A 17,923-nucleotide genomic window follows, 5' to 3' on the forward strand; every position below is an offset into this window, starting at 1 on the left:
GTCCCGTTGGATACCTGGGTTCCTTGGAGCAGAATTTGGCTCTGAGGGCAAGAGCCGAGCTCCATTGCAGGGAGGCACAAGAATTTGCCAGGATGACAGTCGGGGGGGGGGGGGGGGAAGCGGGGATTTGGATGTGGTGGATCACCTTGGAGGCCTTTATGGTATAAAAATCATCTTACTTTTATTTTGGCAAGTCATCAGTACAGAAATAGAAAGATAATTCATCGAGGGTTTTATTTATTTATTTGTTTATTTGCTAGTAATCATTATATGGCCAGCAAAAACACCCCTTGGGTCCCACAAGATGGCACTGCTTCAGTGGAGGGACCTGGAGTGCCCCCTCATTAGCAGGGAACGTAGGATGGGTAGGTAACTTAGCAGAAGGCCATCTCTGAAGTGACCCCCAAGTAACCTCGTCCTTTGCCATGCAGGGCTTTAAAGGTGATAAGTATCACCCTGAATGGCACCCAGAAGCCTACTGGGAGCCAGAGCAGCTCCAGAGTCGTGGTGTCACAAGGGCCTTGTGAGAAGCACCCACAACTTTCTGCAACACTGCGTTTTAGACCAATTGCTGCTTCCGGATGGTCTTCAAGGGCAGCATGAGTGACAGTGAGCAGGGGCCCCTGGTCAAGGAAAGGGGCAATCGTCGCAAAAGGAGTAGTTGTGCAAAGCCACCCTGCCCCAGCCACTGCTGCCACCTGCTCTTCGATCAGGAGCTGAGAGTCCAGGCGGACCCCCAAATTGTGCACCGAGTCCAACTGGGGCAGGGCCACCCAGCTCAGGGTCAAGGATGGAAACTGCCCAGCTTCAGGACCAAAGTGACCCCAAACCCAGAGCCACTTTAGAATTGCTGTAAATTGATTGAAGGCTGTCAGGATTGACTTGGAGGGGATGTAAGCACCTTGGTGAGTCTTGCCCTCTTTGGCAGCAACATCCGTAGGATGCTGCACTGGGTGAGTTTTTTGCTAGATTCATCTCCTCTGCAGCTCCTTGTTGGATCTGGCCCATTGTCAAACTTTGGGGGGGGAGGCCACCCCAAAGTTGGTCCCTTTCTGCTCAGTTATCAGAGATGGATGTGTGGGCTGATAGAGTCCCAGCCTCTGTCCCATAATTACTTTCTGGCGTTCATTTGGGTGGGAAAGAATGAAGGAAAAGAGCAGTGATCATTCCCCTGATGCCCTCCAGATCCACTGGATCCACTGGATTTCCAAAACAATGGTCCCCAGGAAATTTCCACCTCCTCCTCCAGTGGGATGCAATGAATCCCTTGATGCCCTTGTGAGCATGATAACTGGGTGTTACATCATACCCAGTTAGTCGAAGTTGGGGCAGTGCGTTGTTTTTCCCATTAAAAGAGGGTGGTGCCAAGGAAGGGAATTGAGTGCGGCATCCGGAGCCCTCCTTCCAGGCAAACCGATTCTTAATGGCTCCCCTTGGCTCTCATTTCACGGTTACAGAAAAACAAGCTCTCAAGCACGCACACTCTCGTGGCTCCGGTCCTAAGCCCAGTGAGTCAGTACTCCTGGCGCAAACCGATTAGGAATATGAACGAGTCTTTATTGAGCTAGTGACCAAAGCACGTTAAAGATTCGCGTGACTTAGTGATTTACAAGGGACTGCATAAGTACATTTGCCCCTCCTCCCCCCAAGAGTCTCTGGCACCCCGCTTCCTCCCTCGTCTCACACTTCCGTGTGAATCCACTGGCCACGCGATCACACACTTCCGCCTGTCCAGGGTGGTGAATTAACATAGTCTGAGTGCTGGGGGACCCACAAGGTTTTATCTGCCGCATTCCACACGTCTGCCCCTTCCTGTTGTTGACTGGAATCAACGGGCTGACGGCTGCCTCTCTTCTGGGGTGGGCTGACAGCAGGCGCCTTTGGCAGGATGACACCTGGGTGGGCATCCTGACCGGTGCACAGGCCCCTCCACACACACAGAGGGGGACCGGCTCTTCCCAATCACAGGGACGTTCTCTCGTGTGTTGCACCCTATGGACACTTTCCAGCAATGAGCTGAAGGTCCCAAGTGCAGAACCAGGGATGACTCCAACCTTGGTTATGAGAATGTCCGTGGGGAGACTCAGCCAGAGAGACTGCCAGCCTGCTACGTGAGAGCAGCCTGGCTCTCACCGCCCAAGCGGAGACAGCCGCTGACAGTGTCAGCCCTCAGCGGTTGACCAGGTCAGGAAAGAGACTCCAAGAGCACAAGGTGTTGTCACCAATGAATTTCGGGGGTGAACAAGTTAAAGAATGTATGATCAAACGGGCTGAGAATCTGGGGTAGAATATTATGTTGGAGCAAGGGGAGCACATGTGGAACAAAGGGTTGAGATTCACTCCGAATTATCCTTTACGCTGATGCAGCGCAGGTGCCTAACTCCCGGTAGGCTGTCAAAAGTGTGTAATAATGGAGTAGCGAATGTTTGATGGAAATGTTCTCTTGGTGAAGGAACATTCCATCCGCTTTGGTGGACTTGGGAGAAGGCTAAAAATTCTGGGATCAAATATGTGCTAATATCCAAAAGACCCTCGAAGTGGACTTACAAAAAAACCCGGAACTGCTCCTCTTGGGACTGATGGAGAAGCAGCTGGAGAAGCCACCTGGGACTTTGCCTTTGTACCTGATTACAGCAGCAAGACTTTTACACGCACAGAGATGGAAAGACCCACCAGCCCCTCCACTGAGGAATGGATGATTGAATTGATGGAGCTGGCCCAGATGGCCAAGTCAACAGCCTTGATACGGGCAAATACCAGGTCTGGACTTCTGTCTACTTGGCCACCACTTTTAGACTATTTGCTTGTGTCAGAAAAAAAAATGAAGCTTTGATTTTCGGTTTTGATGATTCAATGGTTTGATTGGATAGAAATGATGTTACTAAGGTTTAACTCACGGTAAGAGACTACATTTGTAAAGGTATTTGTATCTGTAATGGGCAAGGTCGCAAGTCACCTTCTTTTTCTGCTTTCCGTCTATGCTTCACCCGTACGGTTTTTATTTTTTTCCTTCGGTTCTGTACTCTGCCTTTCCTATGCTCTGTCTTTTGTATTTTAATTAAACATTGAAAAATAAAAAAAACTTTTTTAAAAAAGGAAAGAGACTCCGCGAGAGGACTTGAAGCCTACTTTGCTGAGACACGCTCTAGGAACAGAGTCTTGTAAGCCTGACTGCGTTTCCCCTTCCCTCCCTCTCACACCCCAGGGAGCGGGGGGGAAGCCAGTCAGCCTCCTCCTAACACTTCCCCTGTTTCCCAGGCTGCAAGCATGTTTTTGCGCACACTGTTGCCACCGCCATACTTTCTCCAGGGTCGTCTCCAGGGCTCCCTGCAGCTGAACACCACCGGCGTGGCTGGCGAAGGGCTGAAACACAAACGGGCTGAGGGCCGAGTAGTGAGGCCAGGAGGCAGCTGATTCCCACAGAAGAGAATCTCTGTGGCTCAGGGCTGAAGCACAGAGTCCTTGGTGCTCTCTGAGCTTGGCTCTTTGCTTGCAGACACTTCGTTGCCCGACTGAGTCACATCATCCATGCAAAGATGTATTACTCAGATGGATAATGAAACGTCTGCGTCAAACAACCAAGCACAGAGAGCACCAAGGACTCCACAGACAGCGAGTGGTGCAAAGACGATGCCTGCCCTTTTGGGGGGGAGAAGGGGAGGTGCTACGCAAACTTCCCAGGAGACGAGCAGGGACTGACTTTTGCAAAGAGAAGCCAACCACCCGCTGCTTCTTTGGTGACAGCTGCGTGGCCCACACTGGCATCTCACTCTTTGCAACCCCCTGGTTTCCGGGACTTCCTTTGGCATTACTTTTGGCTGGCCTATCTTATGCATGCGTCAGGTCCTCTTCCTGGTCTCCACAATGGGCTTAGGGTGACCTCAGGCCACCCTTCCTGCGCTCCTCCTGTATCCTCCCTGTTTCTGACCTCACACAGCTTCTCTTCTCCTCAACAAATGGTTCACAGCCTGGCCTCCTTGAGCAGACCTGCCACATCTAGGGCTTCGGAGGTCATAACCGGTGCCCTGAAATTGCACATGAAAGCACAGTGGTATGTCGGGCAGCTCAGGGAGCAGGGATGTCACACGGGCATACCAAGGCATGCTCCTCACTACCTGCATCACGGCATTTTGGACCAGCTGAAGCTTCCAAGTGGTCTTCAATGGCAGCCCCAAAGGGAATGTTGCAACAGTTGACCCCTGAGGTGACTCGGGTAGGAGGGACTGTCTGAAGGCCCACCTGATCCGGGAATGGCTGCAACTGGAGCACTAGTTAAAGTTGTCAAAGGCCTCACTGAGCCCAGGATTGCTCACCACCCTTGAATGGGGGAATTGTCACCCCACCCAAGGTGAAAGATGGAATATCCACAGACCTACATGGCCCAACAGCCACAGCCACTTGGTCTTGCTCGGATTAAGCCAGAGAAGCTTCCTGCTCATACAAACTGGCACAGCCTCCAGGCCCTGGGATGGACCTCTGACAGCCTCACTCGGCCAGCCTGGGGTCAGAAGGTACAACTGGGGGTCATCAGCACACTTATGATATTGAATTGCAAAATGGCAGATGACTTCACCCAGCAGTTCCATGGGGATGTTGAATGAAAGGGGGGCAGAGTCAAGCCCGGTGGTCCCACAAAAGAGAGACTTAGGATCAAATGGGTTCTTACGGTCAGTTGAAAATTATATTGTCCACATCTATGTTCGTTGCTTTGTCATGATCTCAATAGCATTTGCCTATCAAACAGGAAGGAAGATAAATTTGTTAATGCCAAGAACATGTGTGTGAAACCCTTTTGACTCTTTCTGGAAAGATGCTCTTACTCTTCGCCCAGTTCATGCAGGAGATTAAACATTTCAACTTGGTTTCGGCCTCTTCATCTCTTCACGGCAGAAGGGAGCTTCCCAACAGGGAAGGATATATTTTTCTACAGGTTTTTCCCAGATGTGACAAGCAATCTTTTACCGGCAATAAAAAAACGAAAACTAAGCTATTCCCCCGAGAACCTTCCGCAGAGCCCCCTTCACCTCCTTGTTGCGGAGGCTGTAGATCAAGGGGTTCAGTGTGGGGGTGACGATGCAAAACATTGTGGAGATCAGGGCGTCCATCTCCAGGGAGTAGCCAGCACTGGGCTGGTTGTAGTTCACAAAGGCGTTTCCAACGAAGAGAGTTACCACAGCAATGTGTGAAGCGCAGGTGGAGAAGGCTTTGCGCCTGCCGATCTTGGAGCGAATCCGCAGAATGGAGGCCAAAATGTAGAAATAGGACAGGATGATGAAGAGAAGAGGGACGAGGCCCACAAAGGTCCCAGTGATATGAGTGGCCAACTCGTTGACTGAGGTATCGCTGCAGGCAATTTTCAGCAAAGGGGGGACATCACAAAAGATGTGAGGAATCTGGTGGTTTCCACAAAACTCCAACCTGGAGGCCAGAGCTGTATAGATCGCTGAGTCCAGGAAGCCCCAGAGCCAAACGGCCACAGCCAGCTGGAGGCACACCTTGCTCCCCATCAGGTGGGCATAGTGCAAAGGCTGGCAGATGGCAGCATAGCGGTCATAGGCCATGACGGCCAGCAGTGCTGGCTCACAACCCGCAAAGCCAATCAGGAAGAATGCTTGTGCCAGGCATTGGTTGTAGGAGATGGTGTGCCGCTGGCATAGAAAGTTCACCAGGATTTTTGGTACCACCACAGAAGAAAGGCAAATATCCAAGCAGGAGAGCTGGCTGAGGAAGAAGTACATGGGGGTGTGAAGGCTGGAATCCAGGAGAACCAGGGTTATGATCATGACGTTGCCCATCAGGTTGGCCAAATATGCAGCAAGGAACACGAAGAAAAGGTGGACATGGTGGCTCAGGAGGCTGGAGAAATTGAGGAGGTTGAATTCTGTCCCCTGCGTTTGGTTCTGTGCATCCATGAGGAAGAAAAGGAACAGCTGGGAAAATAGATATGGGCATGTGAAGAAAGGGGCAAGTGCCCCTTTCAAGTCGCCTCTTGCAAACCCATAAGCCACACCTTCCTCTTTATGTTCCTCACCCAATTTTAGGCTGAGGTCCACCACCTATGAATGTACTAGTTCTACCCTCAACACAAGATGTACAATTTACTTCTATTGTGTGAAGATGTTTTTGGTTGGACCATCTTCAATCGTCATCAAAACAGCTCCCTTGCCTGTCCGGTAGCAAAAGGAGTAGGAAAATGTACCTCTGTAGGTTTCCCGCACCCAGCTTTGGTCCAGGGAGCTGCCCTGCAGGGCACTTTGGTCAAAGCCTTGTCCAATCCAAGCCTAGGAAGGCTGGAAAGGGCTGGGCTCTCATTGGTGGCAAATTGTGTTTTATTGTGAGTCTCAGGCAGGGGAAGGTCCGCGAAATGCAGATTCTTGGGAGGAATCGGGTATTTAGGCCTTCCTGGTCCCTCAGCACTTCCCTCTCCCTCCCAAAGATTGAGGTCTCCTCACAATGCCTCCCCACAACGAAAGGAAGGGGAATCCTTGATGGGCCACCAAGCAACTCACCCTTGCTGCTTATCCCACCTGCAGAAGACCGGCTGTGGCTGAAGCAGAATCAGGCTCCCCCCAGGTTCTCCCACAGTCAGGGTTCAGATGCCTTGAGAATGGAGGTGGCTCAGCCAGAAGTCTGCAAGCAGGGCAGGAAGGGCGATCTTGGGGAACTCATTCTCACAACAAGGGCAAATCTCCCTGTTGCCTGCATTATCCGTGGCAGGCAGTGCTCATGGGGGAAAGTGTGCTTCGCGTATTCTGCAGGGAGCGGAGCTGGGAGGAGAAGCAGAAGGGACCTTTTGGGGCGAAACTCTCTCATCTGGGACTTGTCAGCTGGCACAGGGTTCAGTTAATTGTCTGAGGGCTGCGGGGTGCAGAGGAAGGAAGAGCGCAAGGCAGGCTAATTTTAATCTCAGGAGGAAGCCAGAGAAAGACGTTGTTGCACATGAAATTCTCACCCATGTTTTCTGGCAAGGGAGGCTGCCTGGCGTGGCCCTCAACCCTGGGGCCAAGGGGATCCTCCCTGCCCATCCATCCGGGTCGGACCTGAGGGGTTAAAGATAGGGAGATGACGGGACCCGGCCCGCTGCTCCTCTCTCACGCTGACCGTTCCCAGAACACGATGATCTTCCTTGCGTGGGTAACTTCTGAGGGGGTCATTCACCCTTTGCAGATGTTTGAAGAGTCCACTCCCAACCCCCCCAAATTCAGCAGCCATTTCCCCATCCCAGCGATGGGACTGTCACGGACTGCCGGGTGAACTTTCAAGCCTACCGGATGCAATCAAGGTCGCCAGCTGAGCTCCCCTTGAACAAGACTCCGCCCTCCCCAGTTCCTGCTGTGCTGCCTGCTTGTGGGGGTGGGCGGGGGGGGGGGCGGCTGTTCCTGGGGAGGAAGAGCAAAGGATGCTGGGAGTGCCTTTGTTCCCTGCAGGGTCACGCATGGGGTGAAGGTCATCCAGCTGCCCAGCTGAAGCAAGCAGGCACCTTTTGGGGCAGCACCGATAGAGGAAGCAAATGATCGCTTTAGTGACAACACCAGAGGCAACAATTCATATCTGTGGGAGAAGGCAGTGCTCACCCTCTCCTGTACTTTGCCAAGGAAACCTCATGGATAGTCAACATAAAATGATTGATGTTGCAGCAGTAGACGAAGTGGCCCTCGGATCGGAGGGCACTCACTGGGCTCCTGAGGAGGAGCTGAGGGCCTTTGAGTCCTGATGGTGTTTGTGATGTGGGTGGATTAAAGCCTTCCAGACACTGAGTGGCTGATGGTTCTGTGCAGATGTTACCTATTCTCTGTTTGGAAGAAAAGCAGAAAAGTGGGCATGCCTTCCTCCCAGCCAAGGAGTGCTCTCGGGGGCCGTCCGAGGCCATTCAGATCTCTGCAGCCCTGACTGAGCAGCCCAGCGCAGACCCCGCCCCAGCAACCAGCCCCACCCCCTCACCCATGCTGTTCCCAGCAGCCTGCTGCAGTAGTGCCCGGGGTGGAAGGCGGTGCTGAGGCCCAGCAGATTCCGCACTGCGTTGGCCCACCTCCCCAACTAAAATGAAACGGACATGCGATAAAGCATCCGACCATCAATGGGTGGTCCTTCTGAACACCCCCTCCCTTTGGTGCCCAGCCTTGCCATGCAGGAGACTCAGGGCTCTCGAGCGTTGGACCTCACCAGTCGCCTGGCTCTGCAAAATGAGTGAGGCTGGTCATGCCAAGTGAGTATTTATTGGACATTCTGGCCCATCGGAGTGAGCAAAACCACATCCGAGCTACAGAAAGCATTCCTGGAGCGAAAGGGCAGAGATTTCGGCAGGCAGCAGGGCTTCATTCCCTCTCCAAGCTTGATGGGGTGCCTCCATCACTTGGGGGCTGGAGTGGGAACTTGCAGAGGAAAGCATGCCAGGATTTGCAGTTCTCATCATTCCACTTGAGATACCCTGGGCAGCAAAAGAGAAAGTTTGATCCCTGATTTGCAGGAACTCCATCAGAGTCGCAGAAAAGCATTTCAATGGCTTCTACTTCATTGGCAGGAGAACATGAGGATACCAGGCAATGGAGACCCAGGTGGAGACCCTAATCTGTTAAAACGGGCTTGGGGTTCAGCTAGGCTGACCATATTTCCTTGAAACAAAAACGGGACATTGGGATGGCAAAATGGGATGGGGTTAAAAATGGGACAGGGCAAAACAGGGCAGGGCTGGGCAATGGGCTGGATCAGCAGGCAGGAACTTCTCCGGTTTTCTTGGGCTGGGAATCTTCGGATTCCTTCGTTTGTGACAGGCAAGGCTGGGCTGGAGAGTCTAGTGAATGGTTGTCCCCGACCAGCCATTCCTCCTCTGGCCGTGCTTTTACGTTCTTTTTTTCCTGCCGTTTCAAGGCAGGAGCCAATCGGCTTGCCCTCTGATCACCGCCTATCAGCCAATCCTGTTTTTTGCTTTTTAGGTTTCCCGCTGGGTTGAGCTCTGTGGCTTTTTTCCTGCCATTTCTGCTGAGCTCCCCCTCCTTCCACTCAAAGTCAGACTGCCTTCTGACAGGTTCGCGGGAACGGAGGGCAGGCCATCTATGGGGAAAACGCCCCTGGCCGGTGGCATGTTCCGGCCCTCTGTGGTCATACCCAGGCCCTGGACAGCAGATCCTTGAGGGCCCTGGTCTCTGGCTGCTGCTGCTTAACACCAGGTCAGTTAACAAGGATTTGATCACAGAGGAGGGGGCAGACCTGGTGTGTATTACAGTGTATTACAGTGTATTACTGTGGCCTGGCTGGACCCAAAAGGGGGGGTAGCCCTCTCGGAAGTGTGCCCAGCTGGGTTTCAGGTGTGGCATCAGCTGAGACACCGGGGTAGGGGAGGAGGGGTAGCATTGTCATCTGGGAGTCTGTGCTGGCCTTCAGGGGTGCTGCTCCACAAGTGACCAGTTGTGAGACCCTGTTCTTCAACTTGGGTTCCCGTGGACAGTTGGGAGTGTCGCTGCTGTACCAGCCTCCCTGCAGTGTAGCAAACTCCCTGCCTGAACTGCTTGAGGCCGTCTTAGGGCTGGTGGTGGAGGTCCCCAGGCTTATGGTTCTGGGGGATTTCAACCTGCTGTCCCTGGGGCATGCCTCGGAGGAAGCGTGGGAGTTCATAGCCACCATGGTGGCCATGGTCCCATCTCAGATTATTTGGGACCCAACTTGAGACAGTGGTCTCACCCCGGACTTGGTTTTCTTGTCGGAACAGTGGCAACGCGATCTGAGGGGAGAGTTAGATCTGTCCCCATTGTCATGGTCAGACCATGCCCTGGTGGCCTTGAGATTCTCTGGTGCTACCCCACTTTGCAGTGAGGCAGGGCCCATTTGATTGGTCTTTCCCTGGCAACTGATGGACCCGGCTGGGTTTCAGAGGGAGCTGGGGGTTATACCTGAAGATCTGCTGCACAGTCCAGTGGAGGTCCTAGCTGCAGCCTGGAATAGGGAAGCAACTGGGGCCTTGGACAAGATCACACCTATGCGGCCTCTCTTGCCTCATGCAACCCGGTGCTCTCCATGGTTTATGGAGGAGCTGTGGGTTTTGAAGAGGATCAAGAACGTCTAGAGCACTGCTGGGGGAAGACAAAGACCAAATCTGACCGAACACAATCTAGAGCCGCTATTAGGGCCTACCTTGTGGCGGTAAGAGCAGCAAAATGTCAATATTTCTCCATTCTTATTGCGTCCGCAGAATGCTGCCTGGAGGCCCTGTTTATGATTACTTGATCCCTCTTGAGTAAGGGGGATTCAGTGATCCATTTACAGGGCCGTGCAGAGGAGTTTTCTGAGCATCTGCAGGACAAAATCTTTCAGATTCATTCTAAGTTGGATTCTAAGCATGAGGCACAGTCTGGGGTGATGCCAAGGGAATGTACTTACCCTGTTATCTGGGAACAGTTTGATCCTGTTGGACCTAAGGAAGTGGACAGCATCCTCCGGACTATAAACACCACCACATGTCAGCTAGACCCATGCCCTTCCTGGCTGGAGAAGACAGCCTGGGACGTGACATGTGTTGAGTCCAGGTGATGGTCAATACATCCTTGAGAGAGGGGGTGTTTCTGACTGCCTTCAAGGAGGCGTTGGTGCACCCCCTCCTCCAGAAACCATCACTGGACCCTACTGTATTGGACAATTTTCATCCCATCTCCCACCTCCCCTTTTTGGAGAAGGTGGTTGAGAAAGTGGTGGTGTTACAGCTCCAGAGGATTCTGGATGAAATGGATTATCTAGACCCCTTCCAGTCAGGTTTCAGGCTGGGATATGGGACAGAGACTACATTGGTCACACTTATGGATGATCTCTGGCGGGAGTGGGATGGAGGGAGTGCCTCCATCCTGGCTCTTCTTGACCTCTCAGCAGCTTTTGATGCAATCGACCATGGTATCCTTTTGGGTCAGCTCAGGGAGTTGGGGGTGGGTGGCGTAGTCTTATGCTGGTTCACCTCCTTCCTCCAAGGCCGGTCCCAATCGGTGGTGATAGGACATGAGAGATCCAACCCTCAACCTCTCTTGTGTGGGGTTCCTCCGGGTTCAGTTCTCTCCCCTCTCCTATTTAATATCTACATGAAACCACTGGGTGAGATTATCCCTCACCATGGGATGAGATATCATCAATATGCTGATTGTACCCAATTGTACATCTCCATCCCGGGTGAAGTAAGTGATGCCATGACTGCCCTTTCTTGATGCCTGGAGGCTGTGGGGGCCTGGATGGGGGACAACAGGTTGAGGCTGAACCCTGGTAAGATGGAGTGGCTGTGGGTTGACGGCTCCTCTGCTTCTGGGAAATTGTCATCTTTAGTTCTCGATGGGGTTGCACTACCCCATTCAGATTCGGTGCGTAACTTGGGGGTTCTCCTGGACTCACGACTCCTGGTCAAAGAGCAGGTGGCAATCGTGACCAGGAGGACCTTTGCTCAACTTTGGGTTGTGTGCCAGTTATGCCCGTTCCTGGAGTGAGAGGCCCTGCAATCAGTCACTCATGCCCTGGTCATCTCCCATATAGACTACTGCATGCGCATACATGGGGCTACCCTTGAAGAGTATCTGGAAGCTTTGGCTGGTCCAGAATGCAGCCACGTGGGTTATTCTCAGTGCCCCGAGATCGGCACATATAACACCTTTACTGCGCGAGCTGCACTGGGTGCCAGTTTGCTTCCAGGTCCAATTCAAGGTGTTGGTCATGACTGTTAAAGGACTACATGGCATGGGGCCAGGTTACCTGAGGGACCATCTCATCCCCTTAACATTGACCTGTCCCACCCAGTCATGCAGAGAGGGCATGCTGCAAATCCTGCCGGTTAGGGAATTCTACCTGGTGGGGTCCAGGAGGCAGACCTTCTCTGCAGTGGCCCCTGCCCTGTGGAATATTCTGCCCCTGGAGGTAAGGCAGGCCCCTGTGTTCCCAGCCTTCTGGAAGAACTGGTTCTACCACCTCGCTTAGGGTGGGAGAGGTAATAGCTCACCTTGGGGGTGGCTAGCACCATAGATCTTTCCCACCGAATAAGAACATTGCCCCTTAGCTTTGGTATTTATTTTATTGTTATTTATTGGTGTATTTATTGTAATTTATATTTTATGATTTTAATCTTGGTTTTATTGTAAACTGCCCAGAGTTCCCCTTTCTTGGGGGAGATGGGTGGTAATAGAAGTTTGAAGAATAAATAAATTAAATAAATAAATAAGCTTTCAAATTTTTAAGAAAATGGGACAAAATGGGCATTTATATTAAAATGATGGGATGGTCTGGAAATATTAAAAAAATGGGACTGTCCCATTCAAAACGGGATGTATGGTCAGCCTAGGTTCAGCAAATTGTTGTAACCCAGACAGCTACCAAGCCATTAAGTGCTACATGACCATGCCTGTCAAGCTTCACTCAGCCACAGGAGGGCAGCAAAGAACGTGTTTTTTGGCTGAACCAGGACGCCACCCACACAATTTAGGTGAAAAAGGTCATATTGGGACATGATGGCTTTTTTGGAGCCTTTTGCCCCTTGGGGGTCCTCAGGACTATGAGTCATGCCACCTTCTTCAGCTCTGGTAGCATTTCTGGTGAAGAAGGTGGAATAATATTCCAGGCTTGTGCCACTGACATTCACCAGGCAGCCTTCCCCCATCCCACTCATGATCTCCCCACTTCTTTTCAAGGCCACCAGCCCCCTCAGCTCTCAGCTGTTTTTCCAGAATAGCACTCTTCTGGAATGGCCCTAATCCCATGCCCACTAGCTGGCACTCAGGCCCTTTTGAGGGCAAAACTCTTGTGCAAAACCAGAGCAAGCTTGGACAGATGGTGAAAGTCCTTGGTCTAGCCATCTGTCAAAAGAGGCCCAGATCCCCATCCCCAGCCTCGTCCCCCCTTAAGGAGAGTGACTGACAGTGACGTTTGGGGGAACCGCATAGAACGTCACTTGCTTGAGATGGGTGGCCATATAAATCAAATAAATCATAAGGCCAGTTGCCTCCTTGACTCCTCCGCATGGAATCTTCTCAGAAACAGAGGTGGCACATTCAGCCGGAGGAAGAGCTGATCAGCCGATCACCCTGGAAAGACCCGCAGAGCCTTGTAGAGTCATCCACCCTCGTTGGGCTGGTTGGGCAGGAACGAGGACAGGCTCTGCACTGCCTCGGCGAGGGCTGGGGTGCTCAACGTGGGGGGCTCCCCACTTGCATGAGATGGGGGGCTCTCGGGTTAAGTGTAGGGCTGTGACAGCCTCGAGATCCAAGGGATCCACAAAGGCTATCAGATGCCAAGGGGTGAGTGTTACAAGATGGATCAAACGTGTCCTTGTTTGAAGCAAACCCTCGACTGCCTCCCCACCGTCTGACCTTACCTGAACTGGCCCACACATCAGTGCAGTGTTCATTGGCCCCAATGTTGTTGGGTTCTCCTTCATTCCAGGTGGTGTAGTTGGTGTTGGAGCCGTCACTCCACTGCCACTTTCTGTGCTGTAAGGACAGGGAAGCCCCGTTAGCCACCCGAGGGAGGGGCGCTGCCTCTGCAGGGCCCGGGCACAGGTGAAACGTGGGCAGTTTTTGAGGGGCAGACCAAACCGGCAACTCCCTCTCTCTCTCCTTCTCCATCTCCCTAGTCAATCTCAGTTGACCTGGAACAGCTCAGCAGGGCTAAACTTGGTGAATGCTTGGAGAGGGGACCATCAGGAGATCCAGAGAAAAAACGCCCCAGAAGGTAACTACCTGGAGGTGTCCATGTGGTCACCAGCTCAGAGAGCCACTTTTCCTTGTGCCCAACTTGGTGGCAGGACCTGGATGATACCCATTGACCTCAGAGGTATAGACAGGGTCAAAGCTAATGAGGCCTTGGAAGGGAGACCACCAGCAAAACCCCAGGGCTGTGGGTTACACTTGGCAACTGAGAAGCATCTTGGGAATGACTGGGGGGAGGGGAACCTTCTGCCCTTCTTTCTCTGCGATCGACCCTTTTTCCAGAATTGGAAATGCCATGGAGCGCAAGATGAGAGCCAGCGGATAAGAGAAATGAGCCGTATCTGCCCAAAACGAGAAAGGGGGAGGGAAGAACAGCCCTCCCTGGCCGGGCCCGCAGTCCCCTCCAGAGTCTCAGAAGGGCCAAGGCCATCCAAGGGGCGCAAAGGGGAAGGCAGACGGAGGGGGAGAAGCCTCGTTCCTGAGATGGAGGGTGGAGCAGGATCCGGAGCAGGACCCGTCCCTTTGGGGTGTTAAAGGCAGCGATGCGTCCTTCAGCTGGGCAGGGAAGGGAATGGAGGGGAGGGGAGGAAAGGTGGTCTTGGAGCCAATAACCTTTTTCAGTGGTTTTGCCCAGGGTAAGAGCCTTTCGCAGGGAGATCCCCCCCTCCTCTTGGAGGGATCCTTCAAAAAGCCCCTTAGAGATGGTAAAAACTGATTGATGCACATTAGCAACAGAAAGGGACCTACTTTTGATGGATCCCACAGTCCGATCCAGACAAAGACATCACTTTTGAGATATCGGAAGTACTGGGCCAAGGCCACTGCCTCCGCTTCACATGGAAGGAGGCAAGATGGCAGCCTGTCTTGTGGTTCTCACAGAGCCCCTGGGAGAGGAGAACAGAGGAAGCCCTTGCTCAGCAGAGGAGAGACAAGTGTGTGTGTTTGTGCATGTGGGAAAAGAGCGGGGATCTGATTGCATGATCGTCACCACCATTGTGATTTGTTGACCCCCAGAGACCCTCGCTGGAGCACGTGGCTCTTGAAGAATTCCTGAGTTAAATTCCTGAGTTAAAATCTCTGATCCCGATAACTTCAGCGGGAAGGTGGTCCGAAGGGGCCTGAATTAGCCAGCCACAGTTGCCGGTGAAACATCAGGAAATCTCTTGTCTAGACCGTGGTCACCAAGCCCCAACGCTCAACACTGCCCCACAGATACCGGCCATGAAAGCTGCACCAGTATATGGTTCGTTTGAGACTGTCCTAAAATCCTGGTCTCTGCTGCCTTTCCATGCACCCAGCCTAGCGGCCCCCCAGGCCCCTTGGCAGGTTGTCAGCCCAGCCAGGGGGGACATGGGTGCTCTGCAAGGGCTCTGCAGAACTTCTCCTCTGCCTGGGCCAGGATGTTCAGAAGGCACACACCACCTCTCACCTCTGCAGTGTTCCAGTCCACTTGTTCATTGAAGATCTTGTAGCAAAACCCACTGTAAGGGTACCAATCGAAGGGACAACATTTTTGGGTTCCAGGTGCTGTGTGGGAAGAGAGAAAGCCCAATGAGAGGGTGGCCCAGAGAGGAGGAGGAGGAGGAGGAGGAGGGGGAGGAGGAGACAGCTGGGTCTGCAGAACACGCTTAACCTGCTGAGTTACCAACATCTTTGATCACAACAAATTGATCCTGACTGGGGTGACTGACACAGTGGCTGCATTTGCAGAATGTCCAAAGCTAATTTTATTGAAGCTGCATGTCTTGTGTGAACCTGTCCTCTTTGCTTGGAGTTATCATTAAGTGAACAGTGCAAAGCCAGAAATGGGTTCCTTCAAGATCCAGGTTAAGCCTGTTTAACCTTTGCACAGTTGGGCCTCGGGTGCCAGCTGTGAACCTTCCCAAGCCAGTCAGACTTAGCCAGTTATCCACCCTTTGGTTACAACCCATCCAGACTACTGCAATGCGCTCTGTGTGGAGGCACCCTTGAAAGTGCCTGAAACTGCCAGTGCTGCAGAACGCACAGCCAGGCTGCTGACCGGTGCAAGGGACAGGGATCACCTTGTCCATCCTGAACAATCTGCAGTGGCCTCCTGGACGTCCCTTCACCGCTGAAGCCCCGAAAGTCTTCGGGGCTGATTACTGGTGGGACTGCCCCCGCTACCAACCACCCGGGAGAGGCCCTTCGGATGCTTCTTTGTACCCCACTTTGATTTGGGACCGAGCAAACCCACTTCTGGATTTGGGCAGCTGCAGCAAGCCGAAACTCCCCCTCCGGGCTGGCACTGAGTGGCGCATGGAGCCACAGAGGAACTAACTGAGCATCAGAGGTTGGGCTGAAGCAGCTCGAGGTATTTCTTGGAGCTTTCAAGCGTGTTGTGTGAATGTAGTTGAGGTTTGGCTGGTGTGAGAGGCTCAGCAGGGTCACTTTTCAGGGTCTGACTCCCTTTCAAAGCCTTCCTGGAAGCAGCTCATTTTCTTCCTTCCTTCCTTCCTTCCTTCCTTCCTTCCTTCCTTCCTTCCTTCCTTCCTTCCTTCCTTCCTTTCTTTCTTGTTTTAAACTGCCCAATGGTTGAAGTTGGACAGTTTAGAATAAAATACACTATAAATATAATTTGAATAAAAGCATGTACAATACAATAAAATCAAATGCAAGTAGGAAACACCATATAAATCAGGCAGCAGCAGGCAATAATTCAAAATCTGAAATGTGACAAATTAAAATACAATTTAACGCCCATTAAAAAGTCTTTACAGAAACAGAAAACAGGAAGCTCTTTGCCTGGCACCTAATGTGAGCACCACTTGAGCCTCCCTGGGGAGGCACCCCATCATTGTCATGGCATTGCTGCAACACATAAACAACGAAAATGCCTTCCAAGTTCCCCCCACCATGGCAGACAGTCAACTGTGGATGAGATAGTATATGTCATGCTTCCTGATCAAAAGTTCCCAGAACATCTTATTGGACTCGCATCCATCTTCAAACAACCCATGTCAACCCGCGAGTCGCCAGTTGGGAGGGGAGCTGGCCTGGAGTGTGAATCATTTTGTTTGGGCTAGATGCTCTTTGCCCCAAGGTCATCAAGGAAGAAACCGTTCGGGCCATCTGCTGGCATGGGGAAGGAGGGGCATATACCTAAGTGGGTAGTGGGGGGGGATTAGAAGTTTTCTCATTTTAAACTGTAGGATGCATGGGAAATGCCATTCGCAACTTTGCCTTTGTACTGAATGCTACACTTCATTAAATAGATTTGTAAGCAACAGCTTATGAGTTGTAATTGCATGAAAGCTTGAGTGTGCCGGTCCTTACGGTAAACATAAGTGGCTAACTCACCGTGATGTACTAGAATTTTCCCAAGAGAAGATTTGACAATAGAAGGATATCCTTGTTAATGATTTTATTATGTACAATTACCAGAAAGATTTGAAGTGGATAAAAGATTTTATGGTTTTGAACAATGTAAGACTGACTTTGAAACAGAATTGTGTACAAATGATGAACATGTTATTGCGAAAATGTATAATTTTTTGTTGAAATATGAGACAGAAAAAGTGAAAGAATGCATGATGAAATGGGCTAAAAAATTGGTTACAATATACAAATGGAACAATGGGAGAATATGTGGCTGAAAGGATTGCAATTTACATTGTGTTCTGTCCTTGAAGAGAATTTTTACAAAATGACGCATTGTTGGTGTTTGTCAGCAGAGAAATTGTCTAGAATGTATGTAAGTCTTTGAATGTCTTTACTTTACTAAATGTCTTTACTGGAAATGTGAACAACTCGAAGGGACGTTTTATCCGGCTTGGTGGGTGTGTAAGAAAGCTAGAAAACGTTGGATTCAAAAACACACCCTGATTCAGAGGAATGTAAAGATTAACAAACAGCTGAGAGCAGGTTTTTCTTTGGGGCCATGGTTGAAAAAAGTCATGGAACTTTCTTTTTGCATATGAAAACTGCAGCAAGATTATTGTATGCACAAAGGTGGAAAGATTCGGCTTTACCCACAATGGAGGAATGGCCGGTGAAGGTGATGGAACTTGCAGAGACGGCCAAATTGATTTCCTTGATTGGTGAAAGGACAATATCTGCATTTATGGCTGACTGGAAACCCCTTATAGATTTTATGCACGAAACAGGAAAAAATGCACTTATGACTTGCGGTTTTGATGAATAGGGGAAAAAATGGATAATAGAAAAACATGAGCTTTTTGTGTGATCACAGAGTCAGAGAGAACTTTCTAATCATACTTGAAGGGATCGGGAGCTTCTCC

The 17,923-nt window shown here is 51.3% G+C and overlaps 2 protein-coding genes across 2 annotated transcripts; both read right to left on the bottom strand.

Moving 5' to 3' along the window:
- Nucleotides 1–4,982: 4,982 nt before the first annotated feature.
- On the bottom strand, nt 4,983–5,912 carry LOC134501144 (olfactory receptor 5V1-like). The gene has a single exon (XM_063308752.1). The coding sequence runs from the start codon at nt 5,910–5,912 to the stop codon at nt 4,983–4,985; it is 930 nt and encodes a 309-aa protein (XP_063164822.1).
- A 2,403-nt stretch (nt 5,913–8,315) lies between these two features.
- Nucleotides 8,316–15,315, bottom strand: LOC134501146 (C-type lectin mannose-binding isoform-like). Its single transcript, XM_063308754.1, is given in 5 exon segments — nt 8,316–8,428; nt 13,331–13,445; nt 14,412–14,500; nt 14,503–14,548; nt 15,094–15,315. Coding segments are annotated over 5 exon segments (585 nt in total).
- Nucleotides 15,316–17,923: the final 2,608 nt, after the last annotated feature.

This window comes from Candoia aspera, chromosome 7 (assembly GCF_035149785.1).
Source record: "Candoia aspera isolate rCanAsp1 chromosome 7, rCanAsp1.hap2, whole genome shotgun sequence".
Lineage (NCBI taxonomy): Eukaryota > Metazoa > Chordata > Lepidosauria > Squamata > Boidae > Candoia > Candoia aspera.